Genomic DNA, 17,179 nt, shown 5'->3' with positions numbered 1-17,179 from the left:
ACCTTCACTCAATGGTCCTCCTTAGACTCTGTTTCCAGGAGCCCCAATCTAAGATGCCGTCTGTGCTACAGGTCCACTCTTCCAAATAGAGTGGAATGCCCACCTTGCTTTCAATATCGAAATTCCTCAAATTAACTCAACAGCCTACTTCTTGATTTTTCTGCAGTGTCATTTCCTGGCATTTCTTCACCAAGGGGTCTTGAAGCCATGATTTTTCCTATATTTAAAAAAAACTGTTGCCAAGACTCTCTTTCTTCCTGAATGCCTTTTGATTATTGCAGCCACGCAGAAGAAAACCAGCCTTTTGGAGAAAATACTAAGCAAAACTATGAGCTCTAAGGAGGAGAAAAATAGGTCCCTGTGCAATTTGAAACAATTTCTGTTGGTTAGGTGTATTGTAAACTCATTGTAAGTACTTCTCTGTAAAACTGAAATAGCATAACTGGATTATTTTACGTTATTTTCCCAGAATAGTTCACATTAGTCACTTTTTTCCTAAATAAGAATAAATCCTTTCAACTAGAGGCCACAGTATTTGAAATGTAGGTAGTAATTATGTCATTGTCAATGGTACATAATGAAGACCTAGCCTTGAATCCTCTCCTAATCTTCTCCCTTGGCTTTGCTCCATTCTGCACTCTGGTTTTTGCATAGTTTCTAAGTGTTCATTCATCCCTCAATTTATTTACACTTTTTCTCCTACCTTGACATTTTCTTCGTTTCAAATCAATATTTTTTCCTTATGGGTTTTGTTTATTGACACTTGCTTTTCTTGGTCATCTCAGTATTTAACAACCTTTTTATTGTGATTTTTTAAGTCATAATTTGTAGTCAATTAGATGTCTTCTTTCTTATATGAGACATGAAGAAATAAGAAAATTTAAACTTACGTCTTCACGGCATCAGACGTCTCCAGCCAATTGGACAGAGCCTGCTGCCTTCATTATCATAGTTTATGGAATTTTTTTTCACCCTGGAAAATAGTGCTTGGGTTCTTTCCTTTTCCTCTGGGCAATACTGTCCCCAAGTTATCATAAATTTACGGTATAAATTTAATCAACAATAATAGCTGGTATTTATTGGTCACTTATTACATAGGAGCCATTTTTGCAAGTGATTTGCAAACAATGTCATTATTTCAGCTCTAGGAGGAAACAGCCGTTATATCACCAGCACCCTCATTTTATAGATGAGGAAACTTGGACTTAAAGAGGTTGAATGACTGCCCGGGTCTCATGGCTTATAAGTAGCACAGCCAGGATTGGGACCCCTGAGCTTATCCCGCCTCTAGTCCAACATCTATAAAACACATGTTTCTGTTCTTGATGATCTGGGAAGAGGAGAGAGAGGAGATAATACAAGATGAAAGAAATGATCTCTAACTTCAAATAATTTAGACTTTAGTTATGAAAATAAAACACAGAAGGATTAGCAGTTGTGGTAGCCAATTTCCAAAGCTGTGTCTTCCCACAATGAGCCACTACTCCCAGTAATCACACCCTTGTGTGGTCCCTTTGCACAGTGAATCTGGGTTGGCCCTGTGGAGCCAACAGAATGCAGCAGAGGTGACCCTGCATGACTTCTGAGAGCCAGGTCATAAAAAAACCTTACCACTTCCAACTGCACTATTGAAATGCATGCTCTGAAGGAAGCCAGCCACAGTGTAAGAAATCCAGCTACTCCTGAGACCACCAGGCTGTGGGGAAGCCCAAACTGCCACATGGAGAGGTTGTGTGGCCGGCCCTAGCTGCCTCCGCCATCCCAGCCCAGGCACCATTCCCAAGAGTGAAGAAGTCACCTTGGACTTTCAAGCCTCAGCAGATGTCACATGAAGAAGAACAGAGGAATCTCACTGTCAGCCAGAAACACAGCTCTAGGCTTATGGCTCCATCCCACCCACCTCTAGGATCTGAGCCACCCCAGCTGAGGCCCCAGTTACATCAGAAGAGAGACAAGCCATCCCCGCTGTGCTTGCCCTACTTTCTAACTCGCAAAATTGTCAGCCTAAGAAAATGATCGTTGTTTCACATTGGTAGGTCTGGGGGAGGTTTGCAATGCAGCAATGTATAAATGGAATAGCAATGAAAGACAATACAGTGTAGAAATTCAGTCAGAGAGATCCAGAAATAGAGAAATGCATGGGGGTTGGAACAATTAGAAAACTCTCATTTCTGATAAGTCTGGGGCCTGAGCAAAGGCTCCCGGGAGAAAAATTACAGATAAATGGGGTGGAACCAGGTCACCTTATCTGATGTGGAGGATACAAAAAACTGAAGCAACAAGCATTAGGATTGGAAAACAGGTTGGGGCAAATTGATAAGGGTGGTGAACGCCAAGGAAGGTAATTTTGCAGCTGAACAGGACTATAAAAACCATCTGGGGCTTCCCTGGTGGCGCAGTGGTTGGGGGTCTGCCTGCCGGTGCAGGGGATACGGGTTCGAGCCCTGGTCTGGGAGGATCCCGCATGCCGCGGAGCGGCTGGGCCCGTGGGCCACAGTTGCTGAGCCTGCGCGTCTGGAGCCTGTGCTCTGCAACAAGAGAGGCCGTGGTAGTGAGAGGCCCGCGCACCGCGATGAGGAGTGGCCCCCACTTGCCGCGGCTGGAGAAGGCCCTCGCACAGAAACGAGGGCCCAACACAGCCATAATAAAATAAATTTAAAAAAAAAAAAATGAATGAAGAAAATATTAAAAAAAAAAAAACAACCATCTAGTACAATCCCCCTTTTTTTTTTTTAAGATAAAGAAATTGAAACTCAGAGAAATGAAGTGATTGGGGGAAGATCACATAGCAAGTTGGTAGCAAAAGTTAATAAGGCTAAGACTTAGTTTCTTTTCTCCAGGAGCCCACAGTTGGCTAAGGAAATAGAATCATGATTCTGTGCCTAACTCTAGATAAGCTTTCTCTCCTGGCATCAAAAATACCACGGTGGATTTCCATGGTGGTGCAGTGGTTAAGAATCCACCTGCCAGTGCAGGGGATATGGCTTCGAGCCCTGGTCTGGGAAGATCCCACATGCCGCGGAGCAACTAAGCCTGTGCGCCACAACTTCTGAGCCTGCGCTCTAGAGCCCGTGCGCCACAACTATGGAGCTCGCATGTCACAACTACTGAAGCCCGTGCGCCTAGAGCCCCTGCTCCACAACAAAGAGTAGCCCCTGCTCACCGCAACTAGAGAAAGCCCGCATGCAGCAACGGAAGACCCAACACAGACATAAATAAACAAACAAACAAATTAATTAATTAATTTTTAAAAAAACCAAACACCATGGTATATCCATCCTTAATATCTGGTAAATATCTGGACAGATCCTGTAGTATTTAATGCCAGATTCTTTCCTTTGTAGTTGTAAAGTCTCTAATCATTCTTTCCTCATCCTCTCCTTCCATGTTAAAACCAAACCAAAACAAAACCTCTAAACCTTTTAGGCTCTGAATTTTCACCAAATTCTCCATTAAGTTTTTAAAAAAACTTTATTGAGGCATAAATTACATTTAATAAAATTCACTCTGTTTTAAGCGATTTTTTCTACTCAGTTGTGCAATCATCACTTTAATCTAGTTCCAGAATATTCCCATCCCTCCCAACAAAATCTCTCTGCATTTACAATTAATCTTTCTTCCTGCTTTGAGTTGCAGGTCACAAATAATTTACATTTTTTTCTCTATAGATTTGCCTTTCTGGACATTTCAGGTAAATTGGACCATACAATAAGTGGTCCTTTGTGTCTGGCTTCCTTCACATAGCATAATGTTTTTGAGGTTCATCCACGCTGTAATGTGAATCAGTAGTTAATTTCCTTTTGTTGCTGAATAGTATTCCATTGTATGGATATGCCATATTTGTTTATCCATTAACCAGTTAGTGGACATTTGGCTTGGTTCCACTTTTTGGCTATCGTGAATAAAGCTGCTTCCACTAATTTTTAAAAGTAGTAAGGATTGCTTAGTATAGAGAAGTCTCACAGAAGTTTTGGGAGTTTTGTGGAGATTGTTTATTTAAATTAAAAAATACAGAAAAACATAAAGAAGAATATAAATTCACCATTAACCAGACTATTAATGTTCTACACTTTTTTGCTAAATACATAGATTTTTCTTATAATAAGATTAAACTGTACTTACTTTTTTGATAGCTTATTTTTTTTAAGATTTTTTTTTGATGTGGACCATTTTTAAAGTCTTTTATTGAATTTGTTACAATATTGCTTTATGTTTTGGTTTGTTGGTCTCAAGGCATGTGGGATCTTAGCTCCCCAACCAGGGATCAAACCTGTACCCCCTGCATTAGAAGGTGAAGTCCTAACCACTGGACAGCCAGGGAAGTCCCTTGATAGCTTATTTTTAAATTAATGTTGTCATGAATAACCTTTCTATGTGAATTACATTGTATTGAATTGAGGTACCACAATTTATCTGATCTCAATGATTAGGTAATTCAGTTACATCCAATTTGCTGGCCGTTATAAACAACAATGACTTTGGCTATGCTCACAAAAGCTGTCTCCAAACTAAATTCATAAAACTATTTACTTCTGTGTTCTTTCAGCTCTTTTATGGTTTATTGTTTATATTCAACTTTTTATTTCTTCCTGATGGTATTTTGGCATTTGTTTACCCCAAAGTCATCCTTCCACACTGACTTAAAAAGCATTCTTTAATTCACAGCACAGATGGATATTATCCAGAATCATTTCTTAGGTTTCTACTCTATTTCATCAAGTGACTTAAGTGCCAATAACATCCTGCTGTAATCAGAGCTGACTAGAGCATGATAATACATAGCAGCATTAGTCTTCCTTCAATGTTATCTTGTTTCTTTTTGTGCAGTTCCCCAACAAAAAATCCTCAGAAGTCTAATTTTAGTTAATATGTGTATCCTGGAAATTTAGATAAAATTCACACATTTTAATAGCAAAATTGTTTTCTGAGTTCACCAAGAGAACTCCTGGTTGAAGAGACCTTGGGGTTACTTATTAGGAATCCATGTATCAATAGCCCCCTCTTGTCCCTCTTTGTCTATCATCTTCTACTCCCCCCACATGACCACCACGTTCTATTCAGATGGGAGTTCTGCACTCTTTCTCCTGTCCCTGTGATGAGATGGTCATGAACTGTGAGTCAGGCTGTTCTCAAAAGTAGGTGGATCTGGGCTTCCCTGGTGGCGCAGTGGTTGAGAATCCGCCTGCCATTGCAGGGGACACAGGTTCGAGCCCTGGTCTGGGAAGATCCCACATGCCGCGGAGCTACTAGGCCTGTGAGCCACAACTACTGAGCCTGCGCGTCTGGAGCCTGTGCTCCGCAACAAGAGAGGCCGCGATAGTGAAGAGGCCCGCGCACCGCGATGAAGAGTGGCCCCCGCTTGCCGCAACTAGAGAAAGCCCTCGCACAGAAACGAAGACTCAACACAGCCAAAAATAAATAAATTAATTAATTATTTTTAAAAAAGTAGATGGATCTTAAAACCCTAGTGTACCTACAAAGCACCAATACAATCCGTGTTAGGTATGAACTTTCAACTCAGGTACCAAAAAATGTAACTTTGATTTTTCCATATCTGAATTTAATTTCTCTCTCTAGCAGCAGTGTGCCTGTCAATTTATGGTAAACTCAGTCACTTCAGAGCTTTTCTTTAATCTCTTTGGGGTAAACTCAAGGGGTTAAGGTTTTTCTCTTCCTCCCTAATTCACCCCAAGGTGCCATTTTATTTCTAGGAAGTTTTCCAAACATCATGGAACTGAGTAGAGTGGGGTGGGTCTGAGAGGGCATCTGATGCTTGGAGTCATTTCTGTTGCACAGACACGTGCAGGAATGCCCAGTCCTGTGTGATCCTCAGTCATGGTCATCTCTCCATACTACCATCTACGGAGACATCCAAAGTCCTATGTCATAGCTGTACAGTCCGTTCCAGTTTCCGCTGAGAAATCCCCTCATCAGCGCAAGGACGTTTATTGTCCTCAAACCACAGGTAGAGTGACTCCTGCTGGGCCCCATGTTTTATTGAGACCCACTCTGGCCCTTGCCAGGCAGTGCCCATCCAGAGCCCTGGGCCCTCCTCCTTCTAGAACACACTCTGGATAGCCAAGACTCTGTGATTCCTTATCTAAATGCTCCTGAGCCCATCTCCAGGGTTTGTGCAGGCCTCCTTCCTGAGTGGTCCTTCTGAGGGCGAAAGGCCCCTAGTGTACACGCCCTTGGACCTGAGCGTGGCCAAAGGGCAGCTGTTTGCAGGGGCATGGACAAAGCTTAGACATATGGACAGGGGTGCCCATGCATGGGCCAGGGTGGAGGGAGGAGGGGAGGAGCTCAAGGCTGGGGCTGAGTACTTGCTCTCTATCACCCCCGGGCATACATGTAGAAATCTTAAAGTTCCTCCTGGACTTCAAGGTTGTTATCAAAACATATTTGCCATACAGGAGCATAGAACATATGTCATTTGACAGTGGTTAGTTTGACTTATAACTTGTAAATAGTTAAGCGTATGGTAGGTGGGTCTCCATTTTTTTTAAATTTTTATTTTATATTGGAGTATAGTCAATCAACAATGTTGTGTTAGTTTCAGGTGTACAGCAAAGTGATTCAGTTATACATATACATGTATCTATTCTTTTTCAAATTCTTTTCCCATTTAGGTTATTACAGAATACTGAGCAGAGTTCCCTGTGCTATAATGGTGGGTCTCCATTTTTACTCTTGCCCCAGACCCTGAGAATTTTAGGGATGGGCCTGATAAGATGGTATTGCTCAGCTGAGTGATGCTTTATATAGTCTGTGACTGTTATAGTCAGAGTGTCACTCTTTGGGGGACCCAGTTTATTCAAGTGTTCCCACTCCAACCTCATGCCTTGCTTGGTTGGGCTCTAGGTTTTATTTCCTGTCCAAAGAAAAATTTGACTACAGTGCTGAATAATCTCTCAGGTTTCTTACTTTCTTGTAGTTTCTTGGCCTCAGAGATTTTCCTCATTTTCCCACCTGTTCAGTTATGCTTATCAAAAGTTTATGCATCCTTGAAGGATACCAAATAAGATTTGAACCAATAAGGGACATTTAATCACTCTCGATTGGAAAAAGAAGATTGTGCAGATGTTAATTTGTTGTAAGTTAATTTAAAAATTTGTCTTAATGCCAATAAAGTTGTTCTTTTAATTTTAGAATGAGACAAACTAGTTCTGAGTTCATATGGAAAAACAAATAAAAATAGCCTGGGAAGCTCTAAAACAATAGGACTCATCCTGATTGATATATAAGCATGTTTTAATGCTAAGTACATAAAATTGCACTCTCACACGGGAGACAGACAAGCAGAATGGAATAGAAAACCCAGAAATATCTCAAAATACACCTAGGAATGCAGTACATGACCAAGGTGACATCTCAAATTGATGGGGGAAAGATGGACTGTGCAGTACTGGTGTTGAGAAAACCATCTGAAAAAAAAAAAAAGTTGGGCCCATACTCACCCAGGATAAATGCCAAGTTAATCAAAGATTTACGTTTAAAAATGAAATTATATTTATTGATAAGGGTTCTTTATGCAGATTCTGGAGAATCCTACAAATCAATCAAAGGCAACTCAACAGAAGAATGAGCAAAAGACTGGAGCAGCTATTTCATAAAAGACATAAACTAAGAGTCTAATTGGCCAATACATACATGAAAAGATGCTTAACTTCATTAGTCCTCAGGGAAATACAAATTAAAACCACAATACCACTACACACCCACCAGAGTGGTTAAAATGAAACAAAACAAACAAACAAAATGTTGGCAAAGATGTTTAGCAACCATGACTCTCATGCATTACTGGTAGGTGGGTAAGTTGATAAAATCACGTGGGAAAACTGTTGCGTAGCATCCACTAAAGGTAAGCTTATGCCTACTTTGTAGCACAGCAATTTCCATCCTAGTATATATCCGACACACATGCATTCATATGCTCACCAAAAGACAAACACAAAAATGTTCACAGTAGGTATCCAGTGGAAACATTTCCTTCCACCCCTGTCCTCCATCTGTTCTGGATTTCTTACTATGTAAGATAAAGATGTCTTTATTATTCAAGTCCTTGCTACTTAAAATGTTGGATCACCACTAGCAGCAGAAGCAATGTTTAACAGCTTATTAGAAATGCAGACTCTCAGGCCATGGCTCAGACACACTACCTTGATATCTACATTTTAACAAGACCTCCAGATAATTTGTCCACCCATTAAAGTTGGAAAAGCCATAGATTAAGCCACAGTTAGTCAGATATTCTCTTCCGTTCCTTCTAACTGATACAGACATAACCCCAAACCTCCTGTCCTGCCCACTGTGGTATTTATTGGCTACCTTCTTGTAGAGGTCATTTCACAGCCTTCTCTTTGCTCAAGCAACATATATACATTATACTCTGGGGGGCATGGTTAACAACACACACAGTAGAGTCAGAGTACTTGAGTGAAAAATCCCATACCTGCTTTTTAAAAGAATAGATTTTTTTTTTTAAGAGCAATTTTTTAGGTTCACTGCAAAATTGAAGGGAAACTACAGAGAATTCCAATACACGTACTGTCTCCTCTTATACACAGCCTCCTCCACCATCAACACCTCAGCACCAGAGGGGTACATTCGTTCAATTGAAGAATATGAATTGACACATCATTATCACCCAAAGTCCACATCCAGCTGTGTGGATGCACTATAGTTTATTGATCCATCACCTGCTGAGGGACACCTTGGTTGCCTCCAAGTTTTCACAATTACTATTAAAGCTGCTATTACAAATTACTAATAACTAATTAGTAATAACCTGCACTGAAGTGCAGGCTATTGTATAGATACAAGTTTTCAGCTACTTTGAATAAATACCAAGGAGTGTGACTGCTGGTTGTATGGTTAAGGGTGTGTTTCATTGTGTAAGAAACCGCCAAACTGTCTGTACCATTTTGCATTCCCACCAGCAACGCATGAGAGTCCCTGTTGGTCCCCATCCTCGTCAGCATTTGGTGGTGTCAGGGTACCAGATTTTGGCCATTCTGACAGGTGTGTAGTGGTATCTCACTGTCTGTTTTTTGTTTTTGTTTTTTAATATTTATTTATTTATTTGGCTGTGCCAGGTCTTAGTTGTGCCACATGGGATCTTCACTGCGGCATGCAGGGTCTTTAGCTGAGGCATGCAAGATCTTTTTCTAGTTGCAGCATGCAAACTCTTAGTTGCGGGATATGGGATCTAGTTCCCTGACCAGGAATCAAACCCGGGCCCCCTGCATTGGGAGCGCGGAGCGTTAGTCACTGAACCACCCTGGTGAAAGAACGTGGGGCATCTTTTCATTCGCTTACTGGCCATCTGTATATCACCTGTGGTGAAGCATCTATTAAGGTCTTTGGCCCATTTTTAAATCAGGTTGTTTGTTTTCTTATTGTTAAGTTTTAAAAGTTCTTTGCATGTTTTGGAGAACAGTCTTTTGTCAGATGTGTCTTTTGCCAATATTTTCTGCCAGTCTGTAGCTTCTCTTCCGAATCTCTTGACTTTTGTCTTTCACAGAACAGAAGTTTTTAATTATAATAAAATTCAGCTTATCAATCATTTCTTTCATGGATTGTGCCTTGGGTATTATATCTAAAAATTTGTTGCCATCCCTGAAGAGTTGTAAGCAAAGGAGAAATAGGATTCAGTTTATGTTTTTAAAAGATTATTCTGGTTTAAGGATTGGAAGAAGCCATGGGAAAAAGCAAGGAGATCAATTAGAAAGTTTCTAGGCCATAGAAGAGCCACTTATATAATTCAGAGCCATGGGGGATGGAGTGGGAATAACTTACGTGAAATACTATGGGAACAAGGCCATTAGGAATTGGGCAAGGTTTGATCTTGTCAAGCAAACACTATTGACAATTCAGGAGAGAAGTGGAGAGATGCCGATTATGTCTTGGAGGCAGAGTCAACAGAACTTGCTGACTCTTTGGATATGGGAGGTGAGGGAAGCAGGCTTCTAAAACAGCTCCCAGTAATCCTGGTATTCAGGCCCTTGTGTAATCCTCTCCACCTGAGTGCAGAATGAATTTAATGCCTTGCTTCCAACAAGGAGAAGATGGCATAGTGATGGGATGTCACTTCCAAAAATAGATAATAAAAAACTGTTACCTCTGTCTTGATGGCATTCTCTCTCTGGCTCTTCTGATGTACTTACTCTGATAGAGGGAGCCACCTGGCAAGGCACTGAGGGCAGCCTCTGACCAAGAGCCAGCAAGGACCAGAAACCCTCAGTCCAATGACCTGAAACCCTTCTGACAACCATGTGAGTGAGCTTGGGAGCAGATCCTTCCCCAGTTGAGCCTTCAGATGAGACCACCACCCCCGGGCCAACACTTTGATTACAGCCTTTTGAGAGCCTGTGAAGCAGAGGACCCAGCTAAACTGTGCTGGATTCTTGACCCACAGAAAGCATGAGGTTGTATGTGTATTATCTTAAGCCACCACACTTGGGGTAGTTTGTTATGCAACAACAGATAACTAATACAGGAGGTGAGAGGAAACAGAGAAACCAAGGCTGGTTCCCACCTAATTTCTGGCTTGAGCAACTGAGTATCTAGACAAGGGGAGAAACAGATTTCTGGGGTAGGGGGACAAATACACAAGCATTTGGTATATTTGACATCCAAGTGACAAATGGGAATGACTCATAGATATGGTATCTGGAATCTTTTTTCCATGATGTTAGATATCAGAATGGTAACCAAAACATGAATTTGGACTCAGGGGAAGGAGATAAATCAGGCCTTTCCTTTGTTTCAGCAAAGTTAAAGAAAACAGAGCCCTCTGTTTGGTCAAACCTAGCTGTTCCAAGTTCTACTTTGGTGTTTGAGGCCAAAACCTTAGCTGTTAGCCAAGTGTTACTTTGCCTTATTTTATTCTTATTGCACGTGTCTCCTTGAGGAACAGAGGAAGTGGCAAGACAGAGTTTGGGAATTCTTGCTTCACTGGGCCACATACTAACATAATAGTGGCCATTTCTAAACTTGGAAGGCCTGAACACCAGGCTTTAGCCTAGCCCAGTGTTTCTCCACAGTGCCCCCTTGTTGGCGGTTGGCCCAGGACAATTCTTTGTGCTGCTGGAGTGTCCTGAGCATTGTGGGAGGTCTAGTATGTGCCAGTAGAACTTGCCAGTTATTGTGACAACCCAAAACATCCTTCCCACAATTCCAAATGCATCCTAGCGGGACGATACCTCACCCTCAGTGGAAACCGATGGATTTTTTTGTGCTCGTTCACCTGCAACATCTGCTGTGCACACCTTGAGCCTGCATCCTGCCATCTCTTAGGTGCCTACTTGGCCAGAGGTTCCAGGTGTTTAAATATTCTCATTCCTAGAACTTTAAATACAATGGGATCTCAAAGAATTAAAATGTAATGCTAATATGAGAACCATTCGGAATATACCTGAATTTTAGACGATTTATAAGGCAACATGGAATCCTGTAGAATCTCAGAGACATTGTCATAACTGCTGTTCCTTGTCCTGTGGCCAAGCAGAAAAGAGAGTTAATAGAATGCTGGCTGTCAGTTCATGGTGAATAATAAGAGGAGGTGCCCTCATGCTTCCCATTTATGACTGGCGATGCCCTGGAAGAAGAGTTGGGAAACTCTGGAAACTTGATCTGGTGATTGGGGCTGTTAAAGTCTCAGAAGAATTCATTTCTACACTAGGTTGTGAATATTACTCTATATCAAATCTATGTCAGAAAGAAAAAAATGTGCATTTATGTATATATGACAAGCTCTGTTTTATTGTACTAATTATCACAGAGCTTGTATTGGGCACCAATTGTGAGCCAGGCACTGTGCAAGTTTCTTCGAATGCTTTGTTTAATGTCCACACAACGGCTCTGCGGAGAGCAGCAATACAATCCCAGTTTGCACGTTAGGAAATTAAGGCTCAAGAAAGTAGTGCCACTTGCTCATGATCACCTAGCCTAGATGATGAGCGGCAGAGTCAGATTTCAAACCCAGACTCTAGAATTCACTCTGTAACTTGTTTAGACAACGTGGATCCGGAGTGGTTATCCTACAGGTACCCACCAAGTGCCAGGCCCTGCATTGCGAAAACGGGACAGAGATGTTCCTGCCTGACTGGATGTATGGATAGGTGCACGAGTGCGTGGATAGATGGGTAAAAATAAATGATGGGGCAAAGGCATGGAATAATGAGAGAATCCGATGAAGAGAAGATGGAATGGGAGAGTAAGTGAATGAGTGACGGAATTGAGGAAGTAAACGAGGGAATGGAACGGAGTGGGAGACAATGAATGAATGAACGAATCAATGAATGAGTGAATGAATGGATGAATGAGGAGGTGAGAGGTTTTTAGGCTGCCCTACCTGAAGACAGAGCGCCTGGCGGCTGGCGGGTGCGCGGACGGACGGGCGGCTACTCCACACAGTACGGTAGGCGCGGGCTGCCCCTCCTCGGGCCGGCTCACGCCTCCCCCTCCCTCCCCTTCTTCCTCCGTCGCGCGCCCGCTCGCCCGTCAGCCGCCCGGACCCCAGTCCCCGGCGGGCTGGCTGAGGAGGCGGCCGTCGCGCGCCGCTGTCCTCGCCCCGCCGCCGCCTCCGCCGCCGCCGCCGCCCGGCGCGCCGCGATGCGCAGAGGGGCCGCGCTGCCCAGGGGCCGCCGCCGCCGCCGCCGCCGCCGCCGCGCCACACCATGAAGCTCCGCAACAAGGCGGCGGCGCTGCTCCTGCTCGCGCTGGCCGCGCTCCTGCTCGCGGGGCTGTCCCTGCGCGCCCGCCGCGCCGCAGCCCCCGCGCCGCTCGCTCGCCCCGCGTCCGCCCCGCCGCGCCGCCCCGCGCCGTCCCCCGCGCGCCTTCCGGGCCCGGGTGCCCTCCCGGGGGCCGGCCAGAGCGCTCGCCGGCGCCGGCCTCCGCGTCCGCGCCCCCGAGGCAGCCGTCGGGGCGCCGCGAGCCTGAAGAAGTTGGCGAGGTGAGTCGTGGCAGCCCCAGAATCCCATCCGCGGACCCGTGGCTCCCTCCTTCCACCCGTGTCCGGTCCAAGGGAGGCTGTGGGCTGGAGGGACAAACTCCAAGTTCACCCACGGGCTGCCCACTTTTCTTTCTTTCCCCGCTGGAAATGAAAAACCGTCTCCGTGGAGTCCTGGTAACAGCGCAGTGCTGGTCATCACGTACCCTTTGGAAAGAGAAGTGTCAGGGAAAGTGGTCTGCATGGTACATTTTTAACTGTCAGGGCAAAGGCTTTTTTTTTTTTTTTTTTTTTTTTTGCATTCTTGCAAACATGCGCCCTTTGTCGAATTTCTCAAAAGCCATCACGATGCAAGAATGCTTTATCTAACTCTCATGTTTCACTGGAGAATTTCTACCAAAAACTTAGATCTGATTGAGTTGGAAAAGTTAGATGTTTACTAAGTACTGGCTGCCTCTCATTGAACCGCGAATCTCCGCCTGTGCTTAGAAGAGGCGCTCGACCTGAGTGTACTAAGAAGTCTTCTCCTTGGAAGCGTGGGGCTTTCCCTGTTCCTCCTTCTTTTTCAGACTCATGTGTGGTCAGAGCGCTGCAAGGAAAACATCTTAGCCGTCGACATTCTGTCTGATATCCTCTTTATCTGCGCAGAGCTTAACCCGCCATAGCTTTTCATCTTTGGCCTTAGGGTTGCTGGAAAGCCCGCAGGTTAGGGATTTGCGTTCATTTCCTTTGTTGTGGAGAGCTTTTTAACAATCCCCTTGTCTTGTAGCCCTCTGTTTCCTCTACCCTTTGGAGACTGTTGATGTTTCTAACTGCCAGTTGCAACGTCCACATTTGCTGGGCTCCTTAATTACTCGAAACGAGTGGAAGACTTCTTTTTCACCGTAATGACTAAATTTGGTTTGGCGTTTTTACTGTAAGTGAGAGAAAAGTCAGGAAACCTCAGTAAGTAGCTGTGTCAGCTTTTGTTTCTCTTCTGCCTGGTAAGAGATGTACAGATGGGTATGGACAAGTTTTAGGGGAAAAAACCCCAGTGATGTATAGAATTGCTTTTAAGTCTATTTAGAACCATTTACAGTCTCTTATGAATGTATTCACTCTTCAAAATAAGGATATTTCTGTTAGGAAGCTAATAGGGTTTTCCCTCCTATGTACTGAGGTTTCTTGTAATGGATTCTATTAACGGTTTAACTGCAAAGTTGCTATGATTTGTAAGTTGATGGGACAACTTGGAAGATAATTAGAATGGACACCATTTATCACAGCTAACTTTTTACGAGGCATAGTGTTAACCACAGTACATTAAAATAGTCATTATTAACACTTAGGTTACGTTCATTAACTACGCCATCTGCACCATAACCCTATGATAGTGGTTCTCTTGGAGTTCTCTATGGAACCAGCAGCACCAGAGTTACCCGGGGCTTTGTTGGAAATGCTGAGTCTCACCCCTCCCCTCCTCCACCCAGGCCCACGAAATCAAAAATCAAGAGGTTGAGTTCAGTAGTATGTGTTTTAACAAGCCCTCCCCTTGTTTCTGACGCACACCAAACTTTGAGACCCTGCTCTGTGAAGTAAGCACCGATTAAGCACTAATACTCTCTCCATTTCACAGATGAGGAAAATATTACGCAAGGTTTAGCAGTTTGTCCAAGGTTCCATGATGAGGATACAGATCCCAGCAGTCTTGGTACAGGTTGAGCCCTTTCGTACGAATGCAGATGTCATACACTAGGCTTGCCTGCATTCATAATTTTCCTGACATTTTTCTGAAGAAACATCGTAGATTTTTGGAACTGTCTTCATCCTTCAAGGTGTTGGGAACATTGGGGCAGCATCTTCTTGTCTCTGTCTGAATAAATTGGCTCTGACTCGGAGGAGATCATGAGCAGAATCCAAATGGTTGTTTTTGGGAAGGACTATTTCCATGAGCAACAGTACCTCCTGAAGCCATTTTTCTTCTAAACGTTATCTCTTAGATTATCATGGAAATCATGGGCAACACCATACGAGTAAAGAAGAAAATTTTCAAACTCAGGAAAGAGGAAAAAACAAAAAAGCCACAGGAAGTCTCAGGCTCGAATGCGTAAACATGAAAGTCTAGCGTCCTCTGGCGAAGTTGACATTTTCAGGGACTTCTTAATGTTTCTTCTGCTACCTGGACGGAAATAGCGACAGAGCAGTAAGGGAGCAAGAGGAAAGATCTCTGCATGGACGCCTTTGTTGCTTTCCTAATCCTGCCTGGGTTAAATTTTTGTGGTTTAGGAGGAATTTCACTTAAGGGAGGGAAAAGAAAGTCTCATGTTTTCAGAAAATGAGTGCTTTAATCTCTTTACGTGGCTAGAATCCAGAAGAGACGAAGGCTACGTACGTGATCTCGTACCTCGAGCCTGGGGAGTAGTCGGCAGAAAGCGTGGAGTTAGGTGGGACCCAGTCCACCACCTGCTGACCATCCTCAGGCCAGGCTGCACTGCTCCCCCCCAGGGTCCTGGTGTAAGTGAAATCCTGCCACGTCAGCACAGCAAGCATGGCACTCTCCTTCCACATCTTGTTTTCATTTCGGAGAAGTTTCCAGGGACTTGCCTAGTTAGCAGGCAGACCTACAATTTTATAACTAGTCATTTGTATGCAGTCTGTCCTGTGGTGGGCTCTCCTTTCTATAAATATAAAGCCGGGAGGTAAGGTCTGAGTTTTAGGTCAAGGGTGGGATCTGAAAACGTACACCACACTATAAGTAGCCGTTCCAGTGCACAAGAGAAATGAAATCTTCCTTCTATTTTGTTTTTTTTTTTGGTGATCTAGACCTGGCTGACTTCCAAAACAAATTTGAGACGACTAACAGTAACAGAGACATATACAATAAGGCCATTGGAATACTTATGACACGTGAAAAGTCATAAAGAGGAGTGGGAAAGAAGTACTTTTTGTCAAAAAAACTAAGGCCACTGTGTTTTGTTTTGTTTTGTTTTGAATTACTAATTTTTCCAATTCTGAATTCTATTCATTTTTTATTTTTGCTGCGTTGGGTCTTCGTTGCTGCACGCGGGCTTTCTCTCTTTGCGGCGAGCAAGGGCTGCTCTTTTTTGAGGTGTGCGGGCTTATTGCGGTGGCTTCTCTTGTTGCGGAGCACGGGCTCTAGGCGGGTGGGCTTCAGTAGTTGTGGCACGCGGGCTCAGTAGTTGTGGCGCACAGGCTTAGTTGCTCTGTGGCATGTGGGATCTTCCCGGCCCAGGGCTCGAACCCATGTCCCCTGCGTTGGCAGGCGGCTTCTTAACCACTGAGGCCACTGTTGTTATGAGGATTAAGTGTTCAATTTAGCTCTAATCTTCCTGGCAGCCATGTCAAAAAGGGAACTGTGATGGGCTGCCTTATTTTCTTTGAATGATAAGGGGAAAAGTTTATCAAGAGGGATCATTTATTTTTCATGGAACTGAATTCTAAAATGAGAATTTTACATTAGTATAGACTTCGGATTTCAGAAGGCTATCTCTCCAGCTTGCTTCTGAAAACTCCTCTTTGAGCCTACGTACGGAAGAGGAAGTTCAATATAACCGCCCATCTGTGTGATAGGAAAAAGAATTTGGCATCTGGAGTCCGGAGGATTGGGTGCTAGTCCTGAGCCATTTCACCCTAATTTGCTTATCTGTAAACGAGTGGGTCGATCTACAAGTTTTCTAAGATCTCTTCCAGCTCTGACATTTGATGGTCCTGTGATGAGATCAACAAGTTCAGCTGCAAAATCCCAACAATGACTGTTGCTTAGCCCTTTGTGCCATCTCTTGCAAAATCACTGTTTCTCATTTACTGGCTGTAGCCTAGAGCTCCAAGTGATTAGTCAGCCTCAACCCCCTCCTGAACTTTATTCTTTGTCTCTGTGTTAGCCTGGCTATTGCTGTTTTCTCTTAAAATATGGCTTCTAAGGGAGACTTAGGCTACCTCTGTCATTTTATTCCACAGTCATTCAGCAAATGTTTATTGCACATGTATCCTGGGGCAGGTACTCAGTGTGCAATGGTGAGTGGAGTTGCTTCCCTCCCAGAATTTGGGGGAGGGGGGAGGGGAGACAATACAGAAACACATTACACACTTGGCAGCCTCTGGAGCTGCCCCGAGAGGAAGCGTGCGTATTTGCTCATCAAGAGACAGCACTTCCTGCAGTTCTCTTTGGTCTCTGAGACAGGTCTTCTCAGAGGGTTCAAGCCTGAATAAATGCCTCACTAAAGAGGG

General features: G+C 43.7%; 1 protein-coding gene across 1 annotated transcript in view; it reads left to right on the top strand.

Moving 5' to 3' along the window:
• The first annotated feature begins 12,623 nt into the window (after positions 1–12,623).
• The window catches only part of GXYLT2 (glucoside xylosyltransferase 2), an 81,074-nt gene continuing 76,518 nt past the window's right edge, over positions 12,624–17,179 (top strand). The window contains exon 1 of the mRNA XM_068557109.1: positions 12,624–12,955. Within this exon, the coding sequence (XP_068413210.1) occupies positions 12,681–12,955 (275 nt within the window). The 5' untranslated portion in view covers positions 12,624–12,680. The remainder of the gene's footprint in view (positions 12,956–17,179) is intronic.

Source organism: Eschrichtius robustus, chromosome 12, assembly GCF_028021215.1.
Source record: "Eschrichtius robustus isolate mEscRob2 chromosome 12, mEscRob2.pri, whole genome shotgun sequence".
In the NCBI taxonomy this organism is placed as follows: Eukaryota; Metazoa; Chordata; class Mammalia; order Artiodactyla; family Eschrichtiidae; genus Eschrichtius; species Eschrichtius robustus.
This window is presented reverse-complemented; position numbering and strand designations above follow the sequence as displayed.